Source organism: Fukomys damarensis, unplaced genomic scaffold (genome assembly GCF_012274545.1).
Source record: "Fukomys damarensis isolate Sample0158 unplaced genomic scaffold, DMR_v1.0_HiC HiC_scaffold_18, whole genome shotgun sequence".
NCBI classification, from domain to species: Eukaryota; Metazoa; Chordata; class Mammalia; order Rodentia; family Bathyergidae; genus Fukomys; species Fukomys damarensis.
The window spans coordinates 16,862,063-16,886,856 of NW_022900930.1; the positions used below are offsets into that span (position 1 = coordinate 16,862,063).

General features: G+C 38.7%; 1 protein-coding gene across 1 annotated transcript in view; it reads right to left on the bottom strand.

Moving 5' to 3' along the window:
* The window catches only part of Mtmr7 (myotubularin related protein 7), a gene marked incomplete at its 5' end in the record, with an annotated part of 96,532 nt that overhangs the window by 23,635 nt on the left and 48,103 nt on the right, over positions 1-24,794 (bottom strand). Inside the window, 2 exons of the mRNA XM_010621803.2 lie at positions 13,599-13,731; positions 22,120-22,254. Of these exons, the coding sequence (XP_010620105.1) occupies positions 13,599-13,731; positions 22,120-22,254 (268 nt within the window). The remainder of the gene's footprint in view (positions 1-13,598; positions 13,732-22,119; positions 22,255-24,794) is intronic.

The following is a 24,794-nucleotide window of genomic DNA, read 5'->3' on the forward strand; positions in this document are numbered from 1 at the left end:
GGAGGACTGCTGCAAGTTCAAGGCCAGCCTGGACTACACAGCAAGACCTGTCTCAAAAGACCTCCACCCCCCACCCCCCAAAAAGAGGCCATAAAGAAGGTGATGGTCTGGAAGCCAGTCTCCAGAAAGCAGTATAACCATGGTGCACCTCAGGAAAATTTCTTATAAGCTCAGGGAAGCACACAGTTTGATATAAAGAACTATATAGGGTGCAAAGAACACAAGTCAGCTCCGCATTAGCACTGGGCAAGCTCTGTAAACCCAGCAGAGATCTGTTCTCTGGAGATAATGGGAAGCAATATAGGGCACGCCCTCCAGTGGCAGGCTGGCCTCTGCCTGTGCACAATGCCCAGAGACACAGCCAAGGGACAAGCGTGGCAAATTCCAGCACCCTCCATAGCGCTTGCCACTCCTGGGTGCCCGCTGTTAGGTCTTTCTTTCCAGCCTGAGGGCATGACCCAAAGTATTCAACTTAACCCTAAAATATAGACTTTTCACTGTGTGAAGTCATAGGACTCAACTGATTCCTTTAAACCCTCCACAGACAAATTTCTTGCAGGTTTTTTGTTTATATTTCTTTTTACTAAACTAGCCAGACTTTCAGGTTGTTATTATAGGATTTGGGTCTGGTTAGCATTCTTGTTTACTTCAAACAAGTGCAGGGAAGCTGAGGAATATCTTGGCATCCAAACTCTGCTCAGCCCAGGAACAAATGATCCTTTTCACCTTCTCTTCCCATAAGGCACAGTGACAGCAAGTTTAAAAATAAAGACACCAGGATTTCCAGCTAAAGTGCAGATGGCCTGTGCCAAATGCAAGGGAGGAAGGGACGGTGCAGAGCAAGCCCTGAAATGTGCTGTGAGAAAGAACGCTGCAGTGCTCTTTCCGTCATTCAGCTCACACAGCAAGGCCAGCTGTGGACGCTGCCACGTCAGCTCCTTTCTGCAGGAACCTAAAATTGCATACGCTTGGTAAAATAACCCCACTAGATTTTCAGGCAAGGTGACAACTGAGAGAGTCTTCTCCCCGAATGGCCAGTGGCAGTGATCAAGGCAAACAGCTCTGCAGATGATTAATGCACACAGCAGATGGGGGCACACTTGAGACTAAAGTAATGAGCACCTGGGTTTTTAAAAAGTGCTGCGTTTGTTTGAATAAACTCAGTGCAAGGCAGAAATACTGATCTGTTCACGCTTGTTACCAAACCCAAACCAATATTTACAAAGCATTTTGCTGAACAAAGTTCATTTCAAGCTGACATCAGAAGCATATGCCACAAATCACAGAGAACTGCAATGACTAGCCAGGTCAAGTTATATTTGTTTAACTTAACGGGCAACTGTCCCCATATACATATATAAACCACCATATATATAATTAAAACCTTAGAAATGTGAAATTTCCTTAGAAGAAAAGAAGCTGTGTCTGTGTTCCTTGGATATTTCCTATACCATTCTCACTTTTCCTATGTCGTTTTTGGGTGGAGTCAGTGAGGGCACAAAGAAAGGCTCCATTTAAACTTCATGGACTGACCTTTCTTGTAATCGAAAGCCTAAAGTTGAAATGTACATAGCCCTTCCTCCCTAACCATCCTGAGCATGGATGAGTTCTGCTCATGTCTGATTTGGCCCTTTCCCATTTTGAAGTCAAAAGCCAAGACCAATGAGATAAGTCTTAAAAGAATTGGCAAAATAAAAATCTCCCTTTGTTGAACATTGTAGCAAGTGAAAACATTAAAAGAGGACTCGATTATGGTCTGTAAATGGAAATGCTTAGTGAAGCCTGCTTTGTAGTCTCCTTCTTTTACTTACAGCCCTCCAAGGTGACAGAAAATAAACCTCTAAGCTCTACTGTGCTCAATTTAATGTCAGTGGTGCTCTCCTCCCTACCCAAGCCAACCAACATGGGCTCTCTAAATAAAGCACTTTGCATGAACTGGATAAGTTGTATACAAGTCACCAACAACATTAATGTTTAGAACATTTCTCCCATCCAAGTACTAACCAGGCCCGACCCTGCTAGGCTTCTGAGATCAGAAGAGATCGGGTGCATTCAGGGTGGTATGGCCATAAGACAACGTTCAAAACATTTCTCACCCTGTTCATGATGAAATTTTCTGGATTTCTCCATATACTTAATAATGCTATGAATGTCACTTTCATATTGCTTTGTCTTCTTTAAAAGAATGAGATAACACAAGGTGGCAAAGAACAATAATGACCAATTCTGTATATAGTACCTGTGTTCGCATTGCTTGAGTTTATAACACAGAAAATGGTAAATATGTACCCATGTGTGTGCAAGTATTTGTATCCAGTAAACATACACCCAATGTGCGTACATGTATACAAGGTAAGATAAAAATACGGTGAATGCCTAGTTTTTAAAAAGGTATCATACGAAAAGATACACTGCCATTAATCCTCAAAATACTACTTACTTCACACACATTCTTTCCCAACATTTTTGCCACTTTCTGAAGTAGTTCTGGAAGTCCTCTTTCATGAGCGTCTTTAAACCTTGCAGCTTCCTCTATGTCCTGGGGAAGAGCCCAGTGTCATGCAGTGTCAGACCTGGTGAATACAGCGGATGACAACACACAACACACCGTCCTTTAGGAGCCCACCTTTCCTTTAGATGGCACTTGGCAGCAGCATTCGCCGGATTTTTATACCTTGAAAGGACACTCAGAAAAGGAGACTTCCTAACTGCTTCAGAAAGTGGCAAGGACAATGGGACAAGGGTTTCCACAGCAAGGAGGGCTATTCTGAGGGGGATTAATGGAAATGTGTCTTTTTCTGTAATAATTTTTTTAAATGTAAACTTTGACCCTAAATTTTGATCATCCTTTGTATGCATCCAGCTGCATGTATGTGTATATGCAAATGTACATATATACACACACAGTTGTATTCCAGAGTAATAACCGCCACTGACCTAAAGGAAACAAAGCAGCAGGTTCACACGAAGAATGCCCTAACAACACTTACTAGCTTCATATATGAATTTTGTAAGTAAAAACAAGGTCATATCTGGCATCACAGATGATGGTAACCTGCACTACCTTAGGATTTACACATGTAAAGAACAAAGTGATTATTAACTGCTGGGGTGTGCAAAACTTTGAAGCAATAAAAAATATGTGTGATCATTTATATTAAATCTTTGCTGAGTAAGTAATAAGGCTGAGCACTTTCCTTGGACTAAACTCTCACAATATTCCCCCAATCGTAGATATAACTATCTCAGTTTGGAGAGCAGGAATGGACTCAGATGTCAGAGGCACCACCAGTATATTGTGATAGGCACCTAGGTCTATTCACTCTTATCTTACTCCCCATAAAGAATGGCTTAAAAGTCAATGTAGAAGCTGAGAAAAGATGAACAGGAACTCATTTAAAGGGTTGTTTTTGTTTTTTGTTTTCTTCTCCAGCAATGGGAATTAAACTCAGGACCTTGTGCTTGCCAGCCAGGTGGGGCACCACTGAGCTAAATCCCTAAAGGACAACATCCAAGTAGTAAAGCAAGGGAAGAAGAATTTAGACTGGGAAGTCTAGGGTAGGCACTGGAAAGGCAGGCAGGACTCACGTCAGCTGAGGACCCTGGCAGTGTGTGACTGAAGTGGTGGAACAGACAGCAGTGGATACAGGAGGCAGGTTTCATTCCACATCTCCATGCCAGGGCGAACCAGAGTCTTCGGGACCATATTGTCAACTGGTAAGCAACTGAGCCACTCACCCCGTTACAGCATTATGAAAAAACAGCTCATCCTGTCACTAAAATTAGCCATGTCCACCTTTAATTCATTGGATATTCTTTCTTCTTCAAGTACTTCTTTTACAAGTGTTCTAGTCATCCAAAACTGCCGTCGTGACTAACAGAATCTAGAACAGTAATTCCAAGGCTAGTATTTTTACATTAATCTTGGAATACTGCAAAAGACAGCACTGTCCTCTTATGAAGTGTTTTTGCTTTCTCTGGTCCTCTCTGATAATGCCACCTGGACATAGTCTGGCTTTGATATCCAGTTAAAACATCCAACTATGACTTACTTAAGGACAATCTTCAGTGAGCTCACACATAAACCAACATGATCTTCTCTTCCTACTATGACTGTTGCCCTATATCAGAACCAATCACTTATCTTGAATGAATGGATGAAGCGTGTTTCTATCCAATGCCCAATCACGATGTACGGATGAATATCTGAGATAACTGTGGAAGTTCCAATTTACTAAGTACTTACTATAAGCAGGAATTATGCCTCATGCTCTGGATATTGTATCTACCACAAAGGCTTTTATTTACTCTCAATTTTCAAATTGAAATGAGTGGTTTAAGGAGGTCACTAAGTTTGTCAATTGTTACTCAGCCAGGAAGCAATTGAGCTTGACTCTGTTCCATAGCACATACACCCAGAGGGGCAGGCACTTCCCTTGTGCGTCAGTGCTTAGTACATTATTGTCTAGATTGGTGGACAACATTCAGTATTCCTGAAGCCGCATTGTAAATCCTCACACCACCACACAGAGGCAAAGTACACACTCTTGATTCACTTCTTTCCTACAAATGGCCATGCAATGATAACTAGTAAATTCTGACAGAACAAACCTGCTGACCCAGTAGAATACTCATTAAACTTACAACTGCTCTTTCTCTGGGAAGTTATCCAATTCCACTTTAAAAGTAAAATAGAGATTCCACACGGAAACTATGCCTGTGTGCTAAATTTTAAGCAGAAATGCTCGGATTTTCAGGTCATTATTGGCTGCTCCATCTAATAGCTTGGTAATTAAGAATATTACTTAATAATGGAAAAAACCAAGATAAAGAAGAGAAAAAGGAGTAATCGATCTGTATAGTCTTTTGTTACCTCATATCTAGTAGAACTCCCTAGCATAAATGTGTAGGTAAAACCATTTAAAGTGAAAAACTTCAATTGGAAATATCTGCAAAGGGCTGAGATCTTCTGTGTATTCAAGGCTGAATCAGCCATCACACCACAGATATGATATAAGAAAGAAAGAATGAAGTATAAAGGAAATCTGAATTGATGGAGCCATTTTCTGAACATATACAAAAATATTTCATGGAAACCTTGGAGCTAGGTCTTTTAGAGACTGACTGTTCTGCGGACTTTGGAGCCCCTAAAGCAATCTGGCAAGGAGATCAGAGCAGGGAATCAGTCAGAGGACCACACACCAAATGGGATGGTGTCTTACACAACACACTCCCAAGAGTTCTGCTTTGACCCATACCTTCTATAACTGATGAAGATTCTGATTAATCTAATCTCAGAACCTTCAGAGTAACAGATCAGACGTGATCTTTAGAACCACTTGACTTTGCCAAAACCAATCTCTACAATCAGTGCCCACAATTTACCTTATTTGGTCAGAGAATATGACCCACAAAATGAGGTAGGAGTAGGAGGCCTGCTAAGAAGACTTCAATCTTTTAAACTGAATCAGCGTGACTCTCAAATAGCACTCCACTGCAATTTGTCCAAATTGCTGAACTGACACTGGACCTTTTATTGTTGCACACGCTCTGGGTGAACTTCCATCTAATCTACTGAGGCTGAGGTTTCTCTCTTACAACTTGCTAAGAAAGTGCCCAAAGGCTTGACATGTTGCTTATTAAATCATTTTTTATGTACTTACACTGTGTGGACACAGACCATATTGTGAGGCAGGCATTTAACACGTCTCTGAAAACTGAACTGTCTTTTTAATAGAGACATTTTTAAAAAATTTACCCATAGCAAGGCTCAAGGCCAATCAAATACTTGCCTGGCTAGCTGAATTAATCTAGAGTCCATCAATGTATCCATTTTATTAAAAGCTTATTTTAATTTTTTTCTCTCGTTGAGTTTATTGGTACATTTTAGTGATACAGTACAGTTACATTCATTACTGGGATCTTGTACCTTTACATGACAGGTCTTGGTTCTCATTTTTTCCCCTTGTCCCTGCCCTCTCTTCACCCCCTCCTCCCCTCCCCATTTACAAACACTTTATTTCCATTTTTTCATTTTCTCATATTTTTTTTCTTTTCCCTTATTTCCTTTCCCACTTCCCCTACACCTTTAACCCCCTTTTTTTTAACTTTCGTACTGGGTATCAAACTCAGGTCCTTGCACTTGTGAGTCAGGCTCTGGAACCACTGAGCTAAATCCCCAGCCACAAAGCTTATTTTAAAATATGTTAATGCTTCCCAAGAGAAAGCATATGCATATTACACTGAAAAGCACTGCATAGTATACAAGGAATATTTTTAATGTTATGAATCAAATAGAGAAAATATATTATTTATATTGCTTTACACATACAGAAAATGAAATTTGTTCAGTTTTACTCAGGGACTAAAGTAAGAACCCAAACCAAGGTCCTCACATATTTAGGTCAGGATACTTTTTACCCCAACATGCTCCCTAGTCAGGCAGTGAAGCACAACAGTTAAGAGTATTGTCTGACTTCACACTAATGAGGTGAAAACCTTGGTTCTACTACTTACTGTTGTGAGTCTGGACAAGTTGCTTAGCCTTTTGTGCCTCAATTTCCTCAAATGTAAAACAAAGATAATAAAAGCAACTGCAACACAATCACAATAAGGATTACTTGAATACACACAGTCTAAAAATTTGGTGGCAAGGACATAGCAATCCTTCCAAAAATGTCATGTCCTTATTACTATGTGGGATGGGTTTCTGTGAGCCTGTCCGATAGCAGAACCACATACCAACAAGGCTCACTGTAATATGATGGCAAGTACCAGGTTCAAATTGTTTGCTATGTGATAACACGAAAGGTATTTTCAAATATCTTAATTAAAACTATAATATATACCAGACTCTGGAACTGGAGGGAGGTACTCTTGACTAGCCTTGAAGAAACAAACTGACAACTTATGTAGAAGCCCATGTAGCAAAACTTTGAAATCTCAAGATCTGGTGGTACTTCCAGTCAAGGAAATTGGAGGCCTTCCATTTAATTTTGCCAACAACTTGAATGAACTTGAGCACAGATTCTCCCCACCAGCCTCCTGATAAGAATACAGCCAGGCTGACACTTTGAGCCTTGTAAACCCTGAGCAGCAAGACCCCATTTATATGTGAGACATATTTAGTTTCCTGACACACAGAAGCTATGAGATAATACGTATTGTTTAAGAAATATGCCAAGCATAGCAAAATCTTTGTAAATTAAGAAGGAAAAGGAAACATATCATCCACCATCCTTCTATGCTAATCCAATGCTATTCTGGACATTCTTTCTTAGTCTTTACTCATATATATGATTTACTGCAAAGTGAATGGGACTATGCATATTATTTCACAACTTGCATTTTTCTTACATTATATTCTCCTGTATTAGGATATATTCTTCACATTCATTATCTTCAATGAATGCAAAATTTTCTATCAAGAAGGTAAGGGGATGTAGCTCAGTAGTAGAGCACTTACCTATCATGTGCAAAAGCCCTTGGATTCAATCCCCAGTACTCCTATACACACACACACACACACACACACACACACACACACACACAAAAAAAAAAAGATGGAACAAAATTATTTAATCAGGCTATTATGGTGGTGTTGGACATTTGTGTGGCTTTCAGCATCCTATTATTACAAACAAAATACTATGATCAAGATATTCTTGTGTTTGTCTTTATTTTTAACCATATTTTATATTAGTTCCTAAAAGATAATCTGATAAAAATTATATATCTCCAAACATATTGTCTTTCTAAGGCAATTTAAATGGTAACAAATAATTACAGTTCTAATTTTACCATATTCTTTTCAGTACTTGATATATTTTTTTAAATGGGAAATGTTACTTTGAGGTTTAACTTATATTTCTTTATTTAGCAGAGCAAGTTTAACATTTCTTTGCACACTTGTTTCAACTTACTTCTCCTTTGAAAATTGAATTGTCTAACCTCTCCAGGGCTCTTCCTGTGTAAAGACTTCATGCTGTCCCATCATGGCAGTTGCTCTATCCATGCATATACTGACACAAATGACCAATTCAGCTTCCCTGGTATGTAATCATTCAAAGACTCAAATAGTTCTGCAGCTGTGGGCTGATTGGCAACAAATGCACTTATAACCTTTCCTCATCACATCCTCCTGAAAAACATATTGCACAAAGCAATGCCAACATCTGTACTGTTGTTGTCAACATCAGTACTTACGAATCTGGTTGGCATACCGTGGTGACCCATTAATCCTCTCTAAAAACTGTGCCTCAATATCCTCTGGTGTTTCATTAATTTGACTAGTTGCAGTGCAAGCTGTAAGAGGAACTCATGCCACCTTTTAAACTGTAGCTTCTCCTAAGAGTTCATGACAAATGCCCTTAGCAGTATACAGAAACAAATCTTTACCAATAATGAAGGACTTCCTAGCCTTAGCAACGCAATTAGCTATTAGAAATGACGCCCTCAGTACAGGCACATTTTGATGAACCGGTTCCTTCAGTAATTACTTCTCTTCATGTTCATGGTTTTTGTCTTTTTCCATTTGAGAAACCATAATGTTTGTGTTTTAATGTCTGGTGCTTGGTCTCCATGTGGCAAAGCAGACTTGAAGGTTTCATGCCTTCATTGGATAGCTGGTCACCACATATTATGCAAAGCAGGATGGAAAAGTGTATCACTTGTTGCAAAGAACCCATGACTTAAGTAGGAGTCTCAGTATTTTCTTTTAAATACAGTATTTTGTTGGCAGCCTTGGAGTCTTCTGCTGTCTCATCACTGGGTCTTTCTTCACAAAGTAGCTCTCTAGTGACATTTGTTTTTTTACTTATTTTGGCTAGGGTTAGCTTATGAGCTTACCAAAACTGTGACTAAAAGAAGTACGTAGAATGGAAAAGAGAAGATGATGGAAGTGGTAAATAAAATAATGGATACATGTCAGATTCTGACTTAAAGCTTGACACTAACTGTAAAGTCAACTCACATGTTACTGTAAAGAGACCCAAGACATACATCTTAATTATCATTTGCTACTCACAGATAGATAGGCTTTGATACGAGTCTGCAAGCAATGGATGTAGTACAGTCTCTGTGTCGTCAAACCTCTCAGCTAATGTTAATCTGTACGTGTAGCCACTTTCCAGAGCTAGCATTGTCACCTATTATGGTTTATATCTAGATGTCCCCCAAACCCCATGTGCTTTTGAGAGGTGACTGGATCATGATGTGATGACAGATTAAGGGCATCATAACTGGATTAATCCACGGATTGGTTTAGCATAGTTCTGGATGTGGATAATGGGCAGGCCCACCCTGAGTGTGTGTGGCACCAACCAACAGGCTTAGAATAAAAAGAGAAAGGGAGGCTCCCTGCTTCCCGCTTCTTGCCTGTCCTGCCATAGATGGTTTCTTCTCTGCTAACCCCCTCTGCCATGCTGCCCTGCCTTGGAGCCAGCTGACTATGGACTGAAACCTTTACAAACTGAGCCACATAAATCTTTCCTCTTTTAACTCATGAGTGTCAGGATTTTGTCCCAGCAACAAAAAAGTAACTAAGACACTTTCTTAGCTCGACCTCAGATTAGATTTTCATAAAAAGCATGCAATCTGGATCCCCTGTGTGTTATTACTTTTCTCATTACTGAGACATGTCAGTAAGGAAGTTAAAGGGGAAAGTGTTTATTTAGCTCACAGTTCTTAGATATTTTAGTCCCTAATCGGCTGGCTCCAAGGCAGGGTAGATGGGAGACAGGCATCATGGAGAGAAACAGCATGGTGCACACAGACAGGCAGCAAAAGCCACAAGGGAACCTGAACAGTGTTTTTCTGCCCCTGCTATCTTATCCAGACTACATGGTTTAGGGCAGTGCTAAACTAATCAGTGTACTGGTTTAGTAATCACACCTTCTTAAGCACTTAATAAGTTACAAAATCACTATTTCACTGAAAATTATTTCCTTAATAGCTACAAACACAAAAATAGTTTGGTCTAGAACTCATAAGTCACCATAAAAGTTAAATCAGCTGTATATAGAATAACCTATACAGAATGTTAACATGGCTCTAGATTCCTGTTTCTGATGAAATATCACATAGCTCTCGCTCACAAACAGAGCTACTTGGAGCCAGAATGCAAATAATTTTTACTTTTTTGTTATTTAGAATCTATTCTGATAATATCCAAAAGAGCAGTTTTTCAAAATTGAAAACAGGAGTCATGAGTGAAAAGCACTATTCCTGCCTGCCAGGTGACCAGCAGTACATGCCTTCCCATCGCTGATGCCAGACATATATTTGAATAGGAAACTGCCTCAGGAGGTGGGTGTGATTGTATCACTTCATCATTGAACTTCCACAAGTGGTTTATAATTTATTTGGAAAAAACAGTCAAACATTGGTCAAGTCTCTGAGCAGCATTCAGAAAGTTGTCTTTGCTTACTGCACTACATATAGTAGGAAAAGTTATGTATTAGTACCCATGATCTGTTATGAAACAAAAAGTTGACCGCAGGAACTTGGTCAGTCAGTTTGCTTATTCTCTAGAAAAAGGCAGTGAGTCAGAGCATAGGGATAAGGATTGAGAAGTGAAACAAATGCTGATGTAGAAACTATAATCAGATTTGTATCTTACAGGAACACCTGGGAGCAACATTCTGCAGTGAAAAATTTTTTTGTTTACAAGTCATTTTATGAAATTGCTACATGAAAATTATCAACAATAATTTGAGCTTATCAACATTCTTTTAATGATAAACACTTCACAATATATTACCCTGCTGATAATGATTCGAAGGTTGGGATGATATAGAGCTGTGGTCCGTGACACAGATGACAGCACTGCATGTGTTTAGTTCTGACCAACTCCACAACTGAATTCTGTGCCCTGGCTGCAGCCACCTGCCAACTACCAACCAGGGCAACAGAGGCACTGACCAACTGACTGATCTGATAGGGTATGAAGCCAATGCTCAGAAAAAGCAGGTAAGCCTGAAGGACTGGCAGATCCTCGGGGAAATTAGGGACCAAGCCAGCAAAGTCAACCCCAAGAAAAGCCCCGAGCTATTGCAAACTACGAAAACAGCATGGAGTTTTACTACCAAAGTGACTTCTTCACAGAAGGCTAGAACTGGAGGAGAAATCTTCTACAGCCCCTGCTATGTTGGAGAGGGTTTATACAGAAGCCATTCTGCAAAAGGGTTAATTGTTGACTGAGCCATGGAACAACTACAGGACTACACTTCAGGATTTCCAGTGTCACCCCACCACAGTGACTGGGTGGGAGACATAAGAGAAATCTGTGGAGAGCATGCAGGCTAGACACAGAACCCTGAGAAGTTTAAGTAATGCCAGGAAGGACACAGGCACAGCTCTTTGTGGTGAGATAGCAGGCCCAGTGAATGTGGCTTTCAGAGGCACTGGATCTGAAAGTATGAGCATTAAATCCAGCAATCTGCTTGAACCCTCACCCAATGTCAAACATCAGTGGTCTGACTGCTTTCCATATCTACCAATGTGACCAAAGACTTGGATGGTTGCCACAGTTTGTGGTAAAGGGATGGACTGGGATGGTCACCTCATAAACACACAGCACCTAAAGCTAGGAAAGAAAATCATAACTTATTGGATTCCAAGACTGCAGAGCCTAGAAAGAAACCACTCATTCTAAAGTACAAAGAAATTTTTTCTTATTCATTTTTCTACTTTTTCCCTCTCTTTCATTAGTTTTATGGGTGTTTGAGTATTTTTTCCCTTTCTCTTTCTCTCTTTAATTTTTCCTTCTTATTTTGCTGTTTTCTTTTTCTTCTGGTCTCTTCTTTTCTGTTACTTTTGTCTAATTCTACTAATTTCCTTTTACTCCTTAATAGGATCCTTTAGCTCACTTTTTCCTCATCTTCCATAAATTTTTCAAATTCTACTTTTTTCATTCTTTTTCCCACTCTATCTGTTCCAGTATAACCATTAAGCTTAATATTTAGATACTAAGTTAACTTTATGCTATTATTGTTGAGTGCTTTTCTATTATTACTAGAGAGATAGTCACTGCATGTATTAGATATTAACTGCATGTCAATTATTGGGTTTGCCTCGCTGTTTATACTCTTTTCTATGATTAAAGGTAATATATAGTGGATCTTAGGGTACATCAATATCCAGTTTGTCTTTGATACTATTATTATTTCTGACTTTATTGCTCTTATCAGAATGGCATAGTTGTTGCTATTAAGCGGTTTTCTCTCTATGGCAATATCTGGATGATCTCTGTGATAATAACAAGACTGTGGCCCATTCCCATAGTACTGGGTTCTGCGTCAATTACACTGCACCCTCCCCACCTTTTTTAATGGAGGTGTTGGGATCTTGGGAGAGTGACAAAGGCCTAGCCATGCCCAGGGTGCATCACTGAACAGCAGACACTAAATAAAGAGGTCTCCGTATTAGCAACTGAGATAAACAAGGGAGTCCAGACAGAGAATGAAAAGGAGATGAGTCTGTGACGTTCAAGCTTCCCAGTTCCATCACTAGGTTCTTACTGCCTTCTTTCTTTTTTTGGCACCGGGGATCGAACTTGGGTCCTTGCGCTTGCATGGCAGGCCACTGAACTGCTGAGCTAAATCCCCGGCCCCTGCCTTCTGTTTTGATTAAATGGAAAACTATGTAAGTAACTATATAAGAACAAATGTATATTCACAGAAAAAATAATTCAAGACCTTCTTTGACCCTCATCAGCCCAGAGGCCACATTTCCTGCTAAGACAGCCCATGGCCCTAGCACTCAGCTCTACCTCTCCACATTTTCCTCAGAAGTGCACACATAATGTCTCCAGGCAGGCAACGATGGCCTGGCTTCTGTATGCTCCTTTTTCCCATCTCAGGTGCTGCTGGAGCCAAATGTGGTGGACTGTCACACCAACAGAATTCTCTGTGGCCTTTGTGATCACAGGAAGCATAAGCAGTAGATGAACCTGGTTTTGCTTAAAAGGTAGAATTGCTGCTAATCGGCTTATGGCCATATAAATAAATCTTCTGCTATATAATCTACTCTTTATATTTTCTATTTGAATATGTGGTCTGTGTGGACATGTCATGGAGTGCTTGCTGCTCTGTGCAAGAGTGTTGGGGGGTGTTATGTGTGTGTGTATAGCAGCAGTAGCTGCCAGTGAAAACTGAGGTTAAGGGCCTCTAGTTCCCTCCCTTCCAAAGGCCACTTAAGAGTACAGTTCATGAACATGATCTCTACTCAGGATCAGTGGGTTCCTGCTTAAAGTGCAGAAATGTTTTCTCTCCAAATGGCCTTGAATGTGGGTCAGACTAACAAGAGGCAGAAAAAGAAAATATACTTATGCATTTTTATCTTAGATGTTAAGTGTCACTGGAGACTCCCTGATTGCTGAACACCAAGTGACAAAACTGCTTCATAATAATACTTAAAAGAAATAAGAGAAAGGCCAATTAAATCACTGTAACGTAGTATTTTCCCCAACTTATCACATCTATGTAAAGAGCTTCACTGGAAAAATAAAACAATTTTAAAATCCAAAGACTATCTTACTTTGTTTTGACATCAAAGTATTTAACTGTTTTGTTAAACCCGTGTGTAAGGAAATGTTTTACCTTCCAGCATTTTCTGCAGACTGTTCCTCATGACATGGATGTTCTCTATTCCGATAAACTGAAACTTGATATTGGAATAATTGTCTTCATTCTCATAGCCTTTCCCTGCAGCACGATTTGCCATTGCATTAAGCTACAGTGGTCAGCAAAACAGAACAGTCATCAATTACATTCAGGGCACCAAATAACCGAAACAATTTATAGATATTCATAGAAACATTCAAAATGAAGTATACAAGCACAATACAATTCAGATCACTGGGACACTACGCTAAACTATGTAGCTGCTGGCACTCACACTAAGCTTATATTCAACTGCATGAATTTGTTTCTTAGGCGTGAAGCATTCCACTGATAAACCCTTCTGGAGATGTCCCCTGCAATTCCCTGTCAGAGATGCCAAACGATGTGGAATTCTGTGACAGAGCCAAACTGCTCCAATTTAATGCAACACATAACAATCTGCAGGGTTGGAAGAAGATTGTCAGCAGGCACAGCTGTCAGTAGAAAGCTCAGCAAGTTATGGTACTCTACAGTATGACACTGTCAATAAGCAGGCTACCGATTATGAATAGTTACATCATTCTAACATTCCCACAAGGTCCCTCAGATATTCAATAAAACCTGAAGCAGGCACCACTGAAAAAAAATGAAGTCAAGGAATGCAGAGGTTCCATCTTGAGACATTTCCTCCAGCTGCCTTATTTAAATCCAGACACCTAATATGCTTTTTATAAAATCATTTTAATGTCATTTTCATTAACTGAGAAGTTACAGGTCTCAGCACTAACTGAATTAAATGATAATTGACTCCAAATATATATCTATATATTATATATATAGATATATATATATAATATATAGATATAGATATAGATATATATTAAGCCTATTCCTGTGCAGTAAGATCAAGAAATAGGCGAGTCCTGCCATTACTGGAAAATACTCAAGATTTCTGGAATGGAGAGGCGACTGGTGATATTTTATACTCTTTTGTCTGACTAAGCAGGTCACCACATCCTAGGAAACAGTTTTCCCTGACTACTCCACTCCCTGGTCACAAAGGACAGGAGAACTATGCCCAGGCAGAGGACCTATGCCAGGACCTCCCAACCAGAACAAATATCCACTGTTAAGAGCATGATGCAAAATAGTACTTTTCAAAAAGCTAAGCTGAGTCAAAAGAGCTAAATTATGTTAAAAACACAGATTTTTTTTCTTGCCCCATATGATTAGGGCACAAATCATATTATAGATGTACATATGTGTATATAACATATACATTTATATATACATATACCTATCATATACACATATGAAGGCTACAGAATAATATTCCATAAATAAAATAAACCAACTTACAGATATAATTTTGTTATTCATGGTCATTAAGCACAAAAAGTAAATGTATGGAAGAATATACCAATTTGGCAACGGTTAGAGCAGAAAGACAGCAGGCGCCAAGTGGCAGGGGAATACTATCAGTGTCACTGCAGATACTCCTGTATTTTCACTGTTACAAAGAACATAGGTTGGGGCTGGGGATTTAGCTCAGTGGCACCTCAACCTGCCTCACAAGTGCAAGGTCCTGAGTTTGAACCCTGGTACCAGAAAAAAAATAAATATGTTATGTTTGTAATTTAAATAATGGGCAAGCCACTGTCACAAGGGCTCGCATTTCAATAGGGGGATAACAGTATCTCAGGACATTGTCCCAGTCTGTAACAGACCTGCCTTTCTTCTGGGTCAGTCATAAAAATAAAGTTTAATTTTTATCAAGAAAAAATTAAACAGTATCTCCAAAGACTATTAAGGTTCATATTTTGTAAATCTTAAATAATTTAAGGGAAAATTTTTTCAGAAATTATAGGCATTGTTCAGAAATTATGTATTATAAAATACTACTTTTTGGTAAGGGAAAGGAAAGAAGGGAAAGGAAAAAATATGAGAAAAGGAAAAAATGGAAACAGTCTTTACAAATAGGGAGGTGGGGAGGGGTTGAAGGGAGGGCAGGGGAATGGGGGAAAAATAAGAACCAAGATAGATTATGTAAAAGTACAAAATCCCAATGATGAATGTAACTGTATTGTATACCTAAAATGTACCAATAAACTTAATGGAAAAAAATACCATTTTTTCATATAATTATTTTTCAAAGCTGTTAGCTTATCCTTTACAAGATTCATAAAACAGAACAAATTAATAGGATACGTGCCAAGTACCTTTATGTTACATGAACTTTATGTGTTTATCTTGAATTCAAATTAATAAAAATTACTACATACCACAGAAATACTCTTTGAAAATATGTAAAAAGCAAAATATTCTTTTAATAACTAAAACATAATTATGATTAAGACTGTGTTCACACTTTAAAGTAGACGATTACTTACAATAAAAGAACTGATTTGTAGTTTTATTAAAGGCAAAAGAAGCAAACACAAGACAACCTCTTGAAAGCTAACGTGTACTTCACCTAATGAACAAAAGATGGCACTATTTAATTTACTATACAAAATAATTTTTTTAAGGACTTCCACCTATTTTACAGGATCTATTACAATAATGTGGCAAAAGCTGAACCCTCAAAGCAGGAAACATGGTTTTACAACTTATAATAAACACCCAAAAAGTTACCCTATGTTATATGTATTATGTATATGAAATTTATCTATAATATTTTACATTTAGCAGTGAATGAGAAGAAAGTAGTTAACATGAGGAGTCACCAGTCTCACTGATGGCCACATCCCCACCCCTCATTTATGACCCCATCTGTAATGGCACAGGAGGGATGTACTGACGGGCTCACCAAGGACAATGAAGTGAGAAGTGGGTAGGCCAACACTGTAAAGAAAGAGAATCAGATTCTCCTCCTGATCCTCAATCAAACTTATGAAAACTCAGGCAATGTGTATCTTCTTATCAAGTTAAAGGTAGGCCTAGTCCGTGTCTTAGTCTTGGCCTCAGATTTCAGCAGTTACATTTTATACTTGACTAAAGATAGAGCCTCATCTGACATGGTTGGGAATGACAATAAAAGTTGATCTTGCAGGAGGAGGATTGGGATACGCCCTAACATGGATTGTCAAACAACAGCCCTTTCTCCCCCTCTGTAACTGGTTAAAAGAAAAACCATAATTTGTAATATACACATATGAAAATAAGAGATGATTTTATTCCCTGCAACTGTTGTCTACAACTGAGCTAGTCAAACTATTCCTTTCCCATTCCCTAGGGATAGTTTGGCTCGATTTCATATTCAGATAAGAAATTTTCATCCATAATTTAAAATTTCAACCCATATATGATGCAAACAATCTCTTTCCCCCACCGTGAACTCTTTGGACTTGTGACTGCTTTGCTGTGGAACTTCCTCTCTCCTTTCTGTCTTCTAGAAAGGGTGGGATGAGGGAATCGGGAGTGGAATAAGTGAAAGTAAATAACACTTTGCAAAGCTAGGTAAAGTGGCAATTCTCTCTCTTTGGTTGTCACCTCCTTTCTGGCTAACATTAATTGATCATCTCTCCCTCCATTCATGGAATAATTATCTAAATGCAGAATCTCCAAGGTGTGAACCTGGGTTCCTAGAGGCAGGAAACACACATTTCACTGGCATGGAAAATGCACCTTGGCATGAGCTTATTCTAATCCCCTCACCATTCCTTGCCATTAGACACACACCAGGGCCCCCAGTGTTTAAGTCTTCTTAGGAAGGTTCTGGAAAAATGGCTCGTGTCCACTTGACCTACAGGAAATATCGCTATCCTTGCTCTGACAAAAAGCAGCAATGCACTACATGGTGCCATCTCTTGCATCCTTTCTTCTTCTGGTTTCCAGGAGAGCTGTCAGTAAGTCTGGTAAGAAAATGAGATCCAAGGGATTCCCTCTTTCAGGCACCCCAGCCTTCACCACAGTATTTCCTAAATGCCACCCTCAAAGGACTCAGTGAGTAGACACCAATCACCAATTCCAGCAAAAAAGAAAAGCACTCATGTAACATCCTATTACACAATAAAAACTAATTGACATGTGAAACTAGAGGCCATTACCACAAAACAATGTTGGAGACAGAAAAAAGACTGAATATCCGTGGAGGCAGGTCAACCTAGCCTTTCCTTTCAACAGCTCACCACTTCCTCTATGAGCATTCTTGTTCCTCTGCCCCTGCCCTAACTTTACATGCACTCATGGTTGGTTCTTTAGCTCTCGGGCTCTGGCCTCACTAGGAGTGTACTAAGCTCAGAGGTGGCAAGCTTCCTGAGCCTCATGGCTGGAGCAAGGCTCTACTGGAGATTTTTTGTAACCAGAAAAGCCATCACTGTCAAACACAGTACTGGCCTTGGAGTCACATAAGCCGCGATTTAAGCCTGAACTTTAACTTGAACTGTGTGCTCTTGGGTGATACTTAATCTCTTTAAACCTAAGTCCCTATCCAGGTCAAAACAAAACAAAAACCTCCACTTTGCAGGATTCTTATAAGAACTAAATGAGAACGTATTTGACATTTTTTTAAAGCTCAGCAAAAACTTAGAACATTTGATAAAGTCATGAAGATGGAAATAAAATGAGTTAAGCTTCATTTTATAGTTCAACAAATATTGCATCAATTTGATATTTTGTTTTTCTTTACTTCTTTTTTGGGGGAAAGGGATGCCAGGACTCAAATCCAAAGGTGCCCTACCAACTGAGCAATATCCCCAGTCCTTTTTCTGAGACAGTTTTGCTAAGTTTCTAGGCTGAAACTGCTAAATTTCCAAAATTGCTATCCTCCTGGCTCAGCCTCCCAAGTAGTTGGGATTACAGATGTGCACAGCTTCACACCAAGGTCTAGCATGACCTCAAGGACATAATTTTTTTTTAACAGAAATTCAATGCATGCCTGAAGACCTCATTCCTTTGCCTCCCATTACTGTAACATCAATAAATGATTTAGAAGGCTACATCACAAAAGGCTCTGGAAGCTCTCATATGGAGCTATCCTTGTTTAATAGACAAGAATCATCAGGATGCCTCACTGTTTTTTGTTTTTTTGGTACCGGGGATCAAACTCGAGTCCTTGCACTTGCAAGGCAAGTCACCACACCGCTGAGCTAAATCCCCGGCCCTCTCACTGTTCTTTTTAATTAAGCCTGTGAGCAAACCTGGGAAGCACCCATCTGCTACTGTCTACACTTTTAGGGAAAACATCCACTTAGTCTCCTGGTTACCAAGGAAGCCTAACACACTCTGCAACAAAAATCAACAGACACGATCTTTACAAGAATGAAAGCTTGAAGCATGTGAAGTGCACCTGTGGATAAATATGAGGAGAGGGCCACGGATTTTCTTTAATGGGTCAGTGTCAAACTTCTTATCACTGAGAGTAAACACACTAAGTGCTAATAGCTAAATATATCCTTCAAATCAAATCCTCTGGATTAATTTGTTTTAAATCTGGAATATGGCTGGCCCTACAGCTGCCACATTCTAGGAAAGGCTTACATAACAGTACCAACTTGGATCACTGGCTCTTAAATTAGCAAGTAAATCTGTTTGCTTTTATTTAAAGCTGAAAAAATCAGATAGGAAAAGGGCTTTCCAGTCTCAGTAAAGCTTGTTTTTTCTTCCTTTCCTTTTTTAAAATCTTCTCTTCAGTATATCTAAGAAGTAGGCATACATTCAATCATCTATAATATTAGTAAATTCAAAACAGCTTGCCTTACTTACAGAAAAGATATTAGGAAGAGGAGGGAAAGCAATCAGGGTTTGAAGAAAGGAGTTAAAAAGGCATAAGCCAGAGGAAAAAAAAAGCACAAAGTAAACTAGAATAGTAAATATCAGAGATTTTCTGGCATATTTTTCAAGTGAAAAATCTTCAAGCAGAAAAGCTATTTTTTGTTCCTTGGTTGAAGTTTTATCTATGTGCCTTGAGAATTTATTTAAAAGGAAGGGATAATTTACACATGTTAAATATCAATGTGATCTAGCCCTAATAACTGTTTCATTATTGATCTTCATGATGGATTGATTCACTGATGTGGACGCTGGGAGTAATCCCACTCACTGCTGCACACACATCTATCCTACAGTGTACTTTGAGCAGAAGTGGACAGGATTGCTCTGAGGTCAAGTATATTACCAGGACACTGACCTTATTCTAGGAAAATATCACATTAAGTGATTCTGGACAGGAAGCACAGTAGTTGAGGAAGTGAGATGGAAAGCAGTGAAAATTACCAAGGTCTGAGTCTCTACACAAAGACAGCATCCAGTTCTCACAATACCCATGAGCAAAGACTGTAAGTGGACCCCTGAGTCATGACTGGCCTGACGTATGAACAACCTGGATTATGACTGGAATTTTAATTTTAACTTATGAACAAAGTCTTGAGTTAGACCTGAATGCCAGCTGCTTGTGCTTCTAGATGGTCTCAGATGTAGATTTCACCCTTCAAGAGTTCTGGAAGGATCATTACAACAACTTTTCCTGTGTGGGGTTGTGAGAAATCCTGAGCCAGTGTCTCTATAAGGACACTGAGACCTGCCTGTATTCAAGAGAGAGACTTTGAAGGCTGTGTAGAAGAGCCTGAGCCTTCAACTGACCAACCTGAGTTGCAAGCAGCCCTCGGGAACAAACTGAGCTCTAAGTCAAGGGTCCATTATCTATTCTTAGTGTATACTTTTAAGTGACTTTAGTTGTTGGGCCTTTTCTACTTTTTGTTGTAATGTTTTTATCACTTTATATTAAAAAAAAAGTTTCATTGGCATATAATTCAGATCCCATACAATTCATCCATTTAAAGTGCAAAATTCAATGGTGTTTGATATAGTCACATAATTGTAAAACCATCACCATAATTTAACTTTAGCTTATTTCTATTGCCCCAAAGAGAAATCTTCTATGTCAGCAATCACATCTCATTTCTTCCCATTCCCTCAGCCTAAGGCAACAGTTTATTTTCTATTCCTATAAATTTAACTACTCTAGACTTTCCATGTAAGTGGGGCTCTTACAATATAGAATCCTTTGTGACAGACTTTTCACTTACCATAAAAAGTTCAAGATTTACTTATGTTGTAATAAGTATCAATATTTGTTTCAATAGCTGAATAATATTCCATTGAATGGATATAGCACATTTCATAAATCCATTCTTAGCTGATGAACACTCATTATTTCTACTTTCTTGGCTATTATTAAGGAAAAAGTCTCAAAAATAAGTTTATTTATAGATATATGTTTTCATTTCTCTTGGTATATACACAGAAATGGAACTGCTGGTCATACAGTAATTTTATATTTAACATTTAAGGTCCCTCTTTCAATCTTTTTATGATTAAAAAAATTCCAACTGTAATTTAAGAAGAAAAAAGTTCATTAAAAAAATCTCTCAACCAAAAAGAAAAATCACTGTTACCAGTCTGGTATGTACTCCCTCCGGTTTTTTTCTGACAAGATTACACAGTTTCTGAATCTTACCCTTGTTGTTTAGTACATGTGAGACTCCTCTCCATACCTGTATGCAGAGACAGAGCTACAGGCACAACTTTCTTTCTAGTCAGGAATAGGACCAGCTACATTTTCACTACTGGCTAGAAATTACAATGTCAAATATGTTGACTAAATGCTATTTCATTCTGCCATCTCATTTTGTGCTAAATCATGCACTACACTTACAGATTATTTGTTTCCATTCCTTCACTGGCGTATGCCTTTGGGAACTCCATTTGTTGACTGGTTTTGAAAGAATTGGGCATCAGGAGCAAAACTGAAAATTGTACCCAACACCCATTCTCCTTAAAAAAAAATGTTAGGCTGAGAGGGAAGTAAATTTAAGATCAATTTGGCTTACCGCTCAATGACTAGCTGTTAGTACCTACTGGATGTTTTATTACATTAGAAAATTAATACATCAATACATATGTAATTATACAATATTTTTCTGTTGAGACAAGTAGAAAGTCTTCTACCTTCCCAAATCCTACTCCCTTCTCCAGGGAATTTTGCTTTAATATTCATCTGTTCATATATTTGCTACACATTTTTACATATCTATAGGTTTTCTAATAAACCACAATAGCACACATATTATTTTATGACTTTTTTACTTAACATTATGTTTTACAGATCTTTCCAAACTATTGGTATAGGTCACCACAAGTAGGATTTGAAAAAGTATAGCAAAACACCTCATATAAACAACTGTTGGGGGTCCACAGTAAACTTCCTATTATCAGAGCAGAGACAGATGTTTTAGAAACAAATCAAATAACTGGCTGTATTGAGGAAAGCAACTGCTAAACTTAAACCATCCTCATTTACTGTGCCCAGCACAATGTTATGAAGAGGGAAAATACAAAATATACTTGACATAGTGTGGCCCTTCAGGAGCTTAGGACCTCCAGAAAGCAGCTGGCAGGGAGCCCACGTCCTGACTGTGCAGAAGATCAGTCCCTCTGCAGAGGAAGCCGTGGAAGCCAAGTGGTGGCTGAACTCCAGCTTCATGGCTGAGACCTGGATTGGAATGGAGATACTTACTTTAGGTCGCGTGTCCACAACATAAATGAAGTCAAGTCCTGGATTGGCTTTCCTGATGGCCTGGAGCATCTGCTCATCCTCCAAGCACCGGGCACTAAAACCAGAGAGGGGCTGGCTGCTCCTGCAGATGGAGGCCTGGAGGGACAGGACAACAACATGGCACTGTCAGGCAACTATGCCCAGTGGAAACTCCTGGGTGTCTCTGTAGCAAAGAGCCCTGGTCACCTCTGCCCCACACCAGCTTATGAAAATATGACAACACTTTCTGGCAACTGAAATTTGTTTATTTTTAATTCAGGTCAAAGAAACCACTACATGGGCAAGAAGTACAGAAATTCCCTCTGTTAAGATACTAGGAATGTACAAAGATGTTTAGATAGGATTCAAATTATGAAATTTAAAGCTATTTAAATAATTCACTTTCCTTTTCACTGATATTGTTTCATTTTGCTGCTCAAAGTAGAAAAACAAAATAAATAACTATTCTCCTAAAGAATACTATTAATGGCAAGGCTAGGAAAAAATATTTTTAATTCTTTTCTTAATATTTTAAGTAGCTTAGTTTTGAGAGAAATTAGTTCATTCTTTATTACTTACCAAATAAATTATGTTAATTAAATATTATTCCACTTTTCGATCTATGTTTGACTACCTAGGTCCATACATATATATTAATTTCTTTGGATTCTTTTTCCGATTTGTATTTTTTATTAGTACATGTTTACAGTACATAATGACTACTTTCTTCATGGGGATCAGTACATATAACATATCTTAATTCTTTTGCCATTCAACTAGCCTATTTAAAAACACCAAGAATATTAATTCTAATTCTAAATGGAAAATTTTCACTGTAATGAAAGCGAAGGTCACTGCTATACGTGGGCTGATTCAAGTGTGTTTAAACAAGCTATTTCTTTGGGTTCAGTCTGCATTCTATCTTGCAATTCCTATAGCCCTGCAATTCTAACATAATACAGTCAGCCTTCCATATTCATAGGTTCTGTATCTGTGGATTAAACTCATGTGGGTCCAAAATATTTGGGAAAAAATGTGTTTGTAATGAATATTTACAGACCTTTTTTGACATTATTTCCTAAACAATATGGCATAACAACAATTTACATTGCATTTGGTCTAAGTAGTCGAGAGATGATTTAAAATAATACAGGAGGATGTGTGTGTGTGTGTGTGTGTGTGTTATATAAATACAAAACCATTCTATATAAGAGATGTGTACATGCTCAGATTCTGGTAGCTGAGAGGGATACTAGGACCAATCTCCTACATACACCAAAGGACAGCTATTTAATGCACTATTAGATGACATGCAGAATGGCATAATGGCTTAAACATTTCCCCATGTCATGAATATGTGAGTAAAGATAAACTTGCAGCTATAAAACTTTTACTTTTACAGCAAAATATTTCTTATAGATTTAGGTTTTAATAATTACGTTAAAAATAAATTTACCAGTTAAATACACAAATGACTCAAAGAATCCACATTGAGACACTAAGTCCACCATATGAGGATCAATGATGGTCAGTAAGGAAGAGAGCCCCTCTGGACAGGACAGAGAGGGGACACTCATACTGAAAAGCACGCCATGTCATCACCTGTTCAGAGGGCTGACGTGTAGGGCCCTAACCATGAAAGGATGTCCCTGCTCTAAGTCCAATCCTAGGTTTCCTGTCCTTAAAGCCCAAGCCAGGACAATTTAGCAAAAGGTTGAATTTCTCCATATAAATGTGAGCTTCAGTACTCACCATCAGAGTACGTGGGGATATTTCTCACTAGCTATCATGACCAAGAATTGTAGAATGGTGAAACATACGATGTGTGAGGAGACCTAACACCATTCTGCAGAAGAAAGGTGCAAATTCTGATGTGGCTGAAGGAAATCTTGACCTGAAGCCAGATTAAGAGCTTGAAGGTCAAAAGGGGAAGAAGACAAAGGAACCACAGGGTCTGAGAATGAGAGAGAGAGGACAGCAAGCTAGGGCAAGATTCAGAAGCAAAATAAAAAGTGACAAGAGGGATGAAGGGGACTAGGGAGCAAACAAGCTGCATCCAGTGGATAGAGAGGAAAGTGCTTTGTGGGGGGTCCTGCTTCCTTTGATCTTTAAGAGGTCCAGGTCTGCTACTGTGCTCTGAGGAAGTTCTCATGAAAGAGACAGTAATTCCAACTTGGCTTTATAGGATACTTTATCTGGGTTACGGTAATACCAGTTAAGGACATCTCCCACTAAGCAATCTGTTAGATTCTACTACAAGAGTCAGAAAAGGATGGGAATATACTTAAGCACTGAGACTTTGCTCAAGAATTCACACAACTATGTTTGCTAAGCTAATAAGATACCAAATATTAAATGAAGCAAATCAATGACAACTACTACTAATTATCTTCTGGGAGAGAGCAGCTAGTTTTAAACGAGACGTTAAGTTCCAGAGTAGTTATACTAAAAATGTGGTCAATAAACTATTTGACTGCTGCAAATAATTTTCAATTTTTTGTAGCATAGTAAATGGTCTCTGAGCACTTTTGTGTACTCTATACAACCCTACATTAAGAGAGGACTACCATCACGGCAGCATTTCCTATGGATGTCAGTGAACTGAGAGCAGAGATTAAAACCTCCCCAGGTCAAAAAAAAAAAAAAAAAAAAAAAAA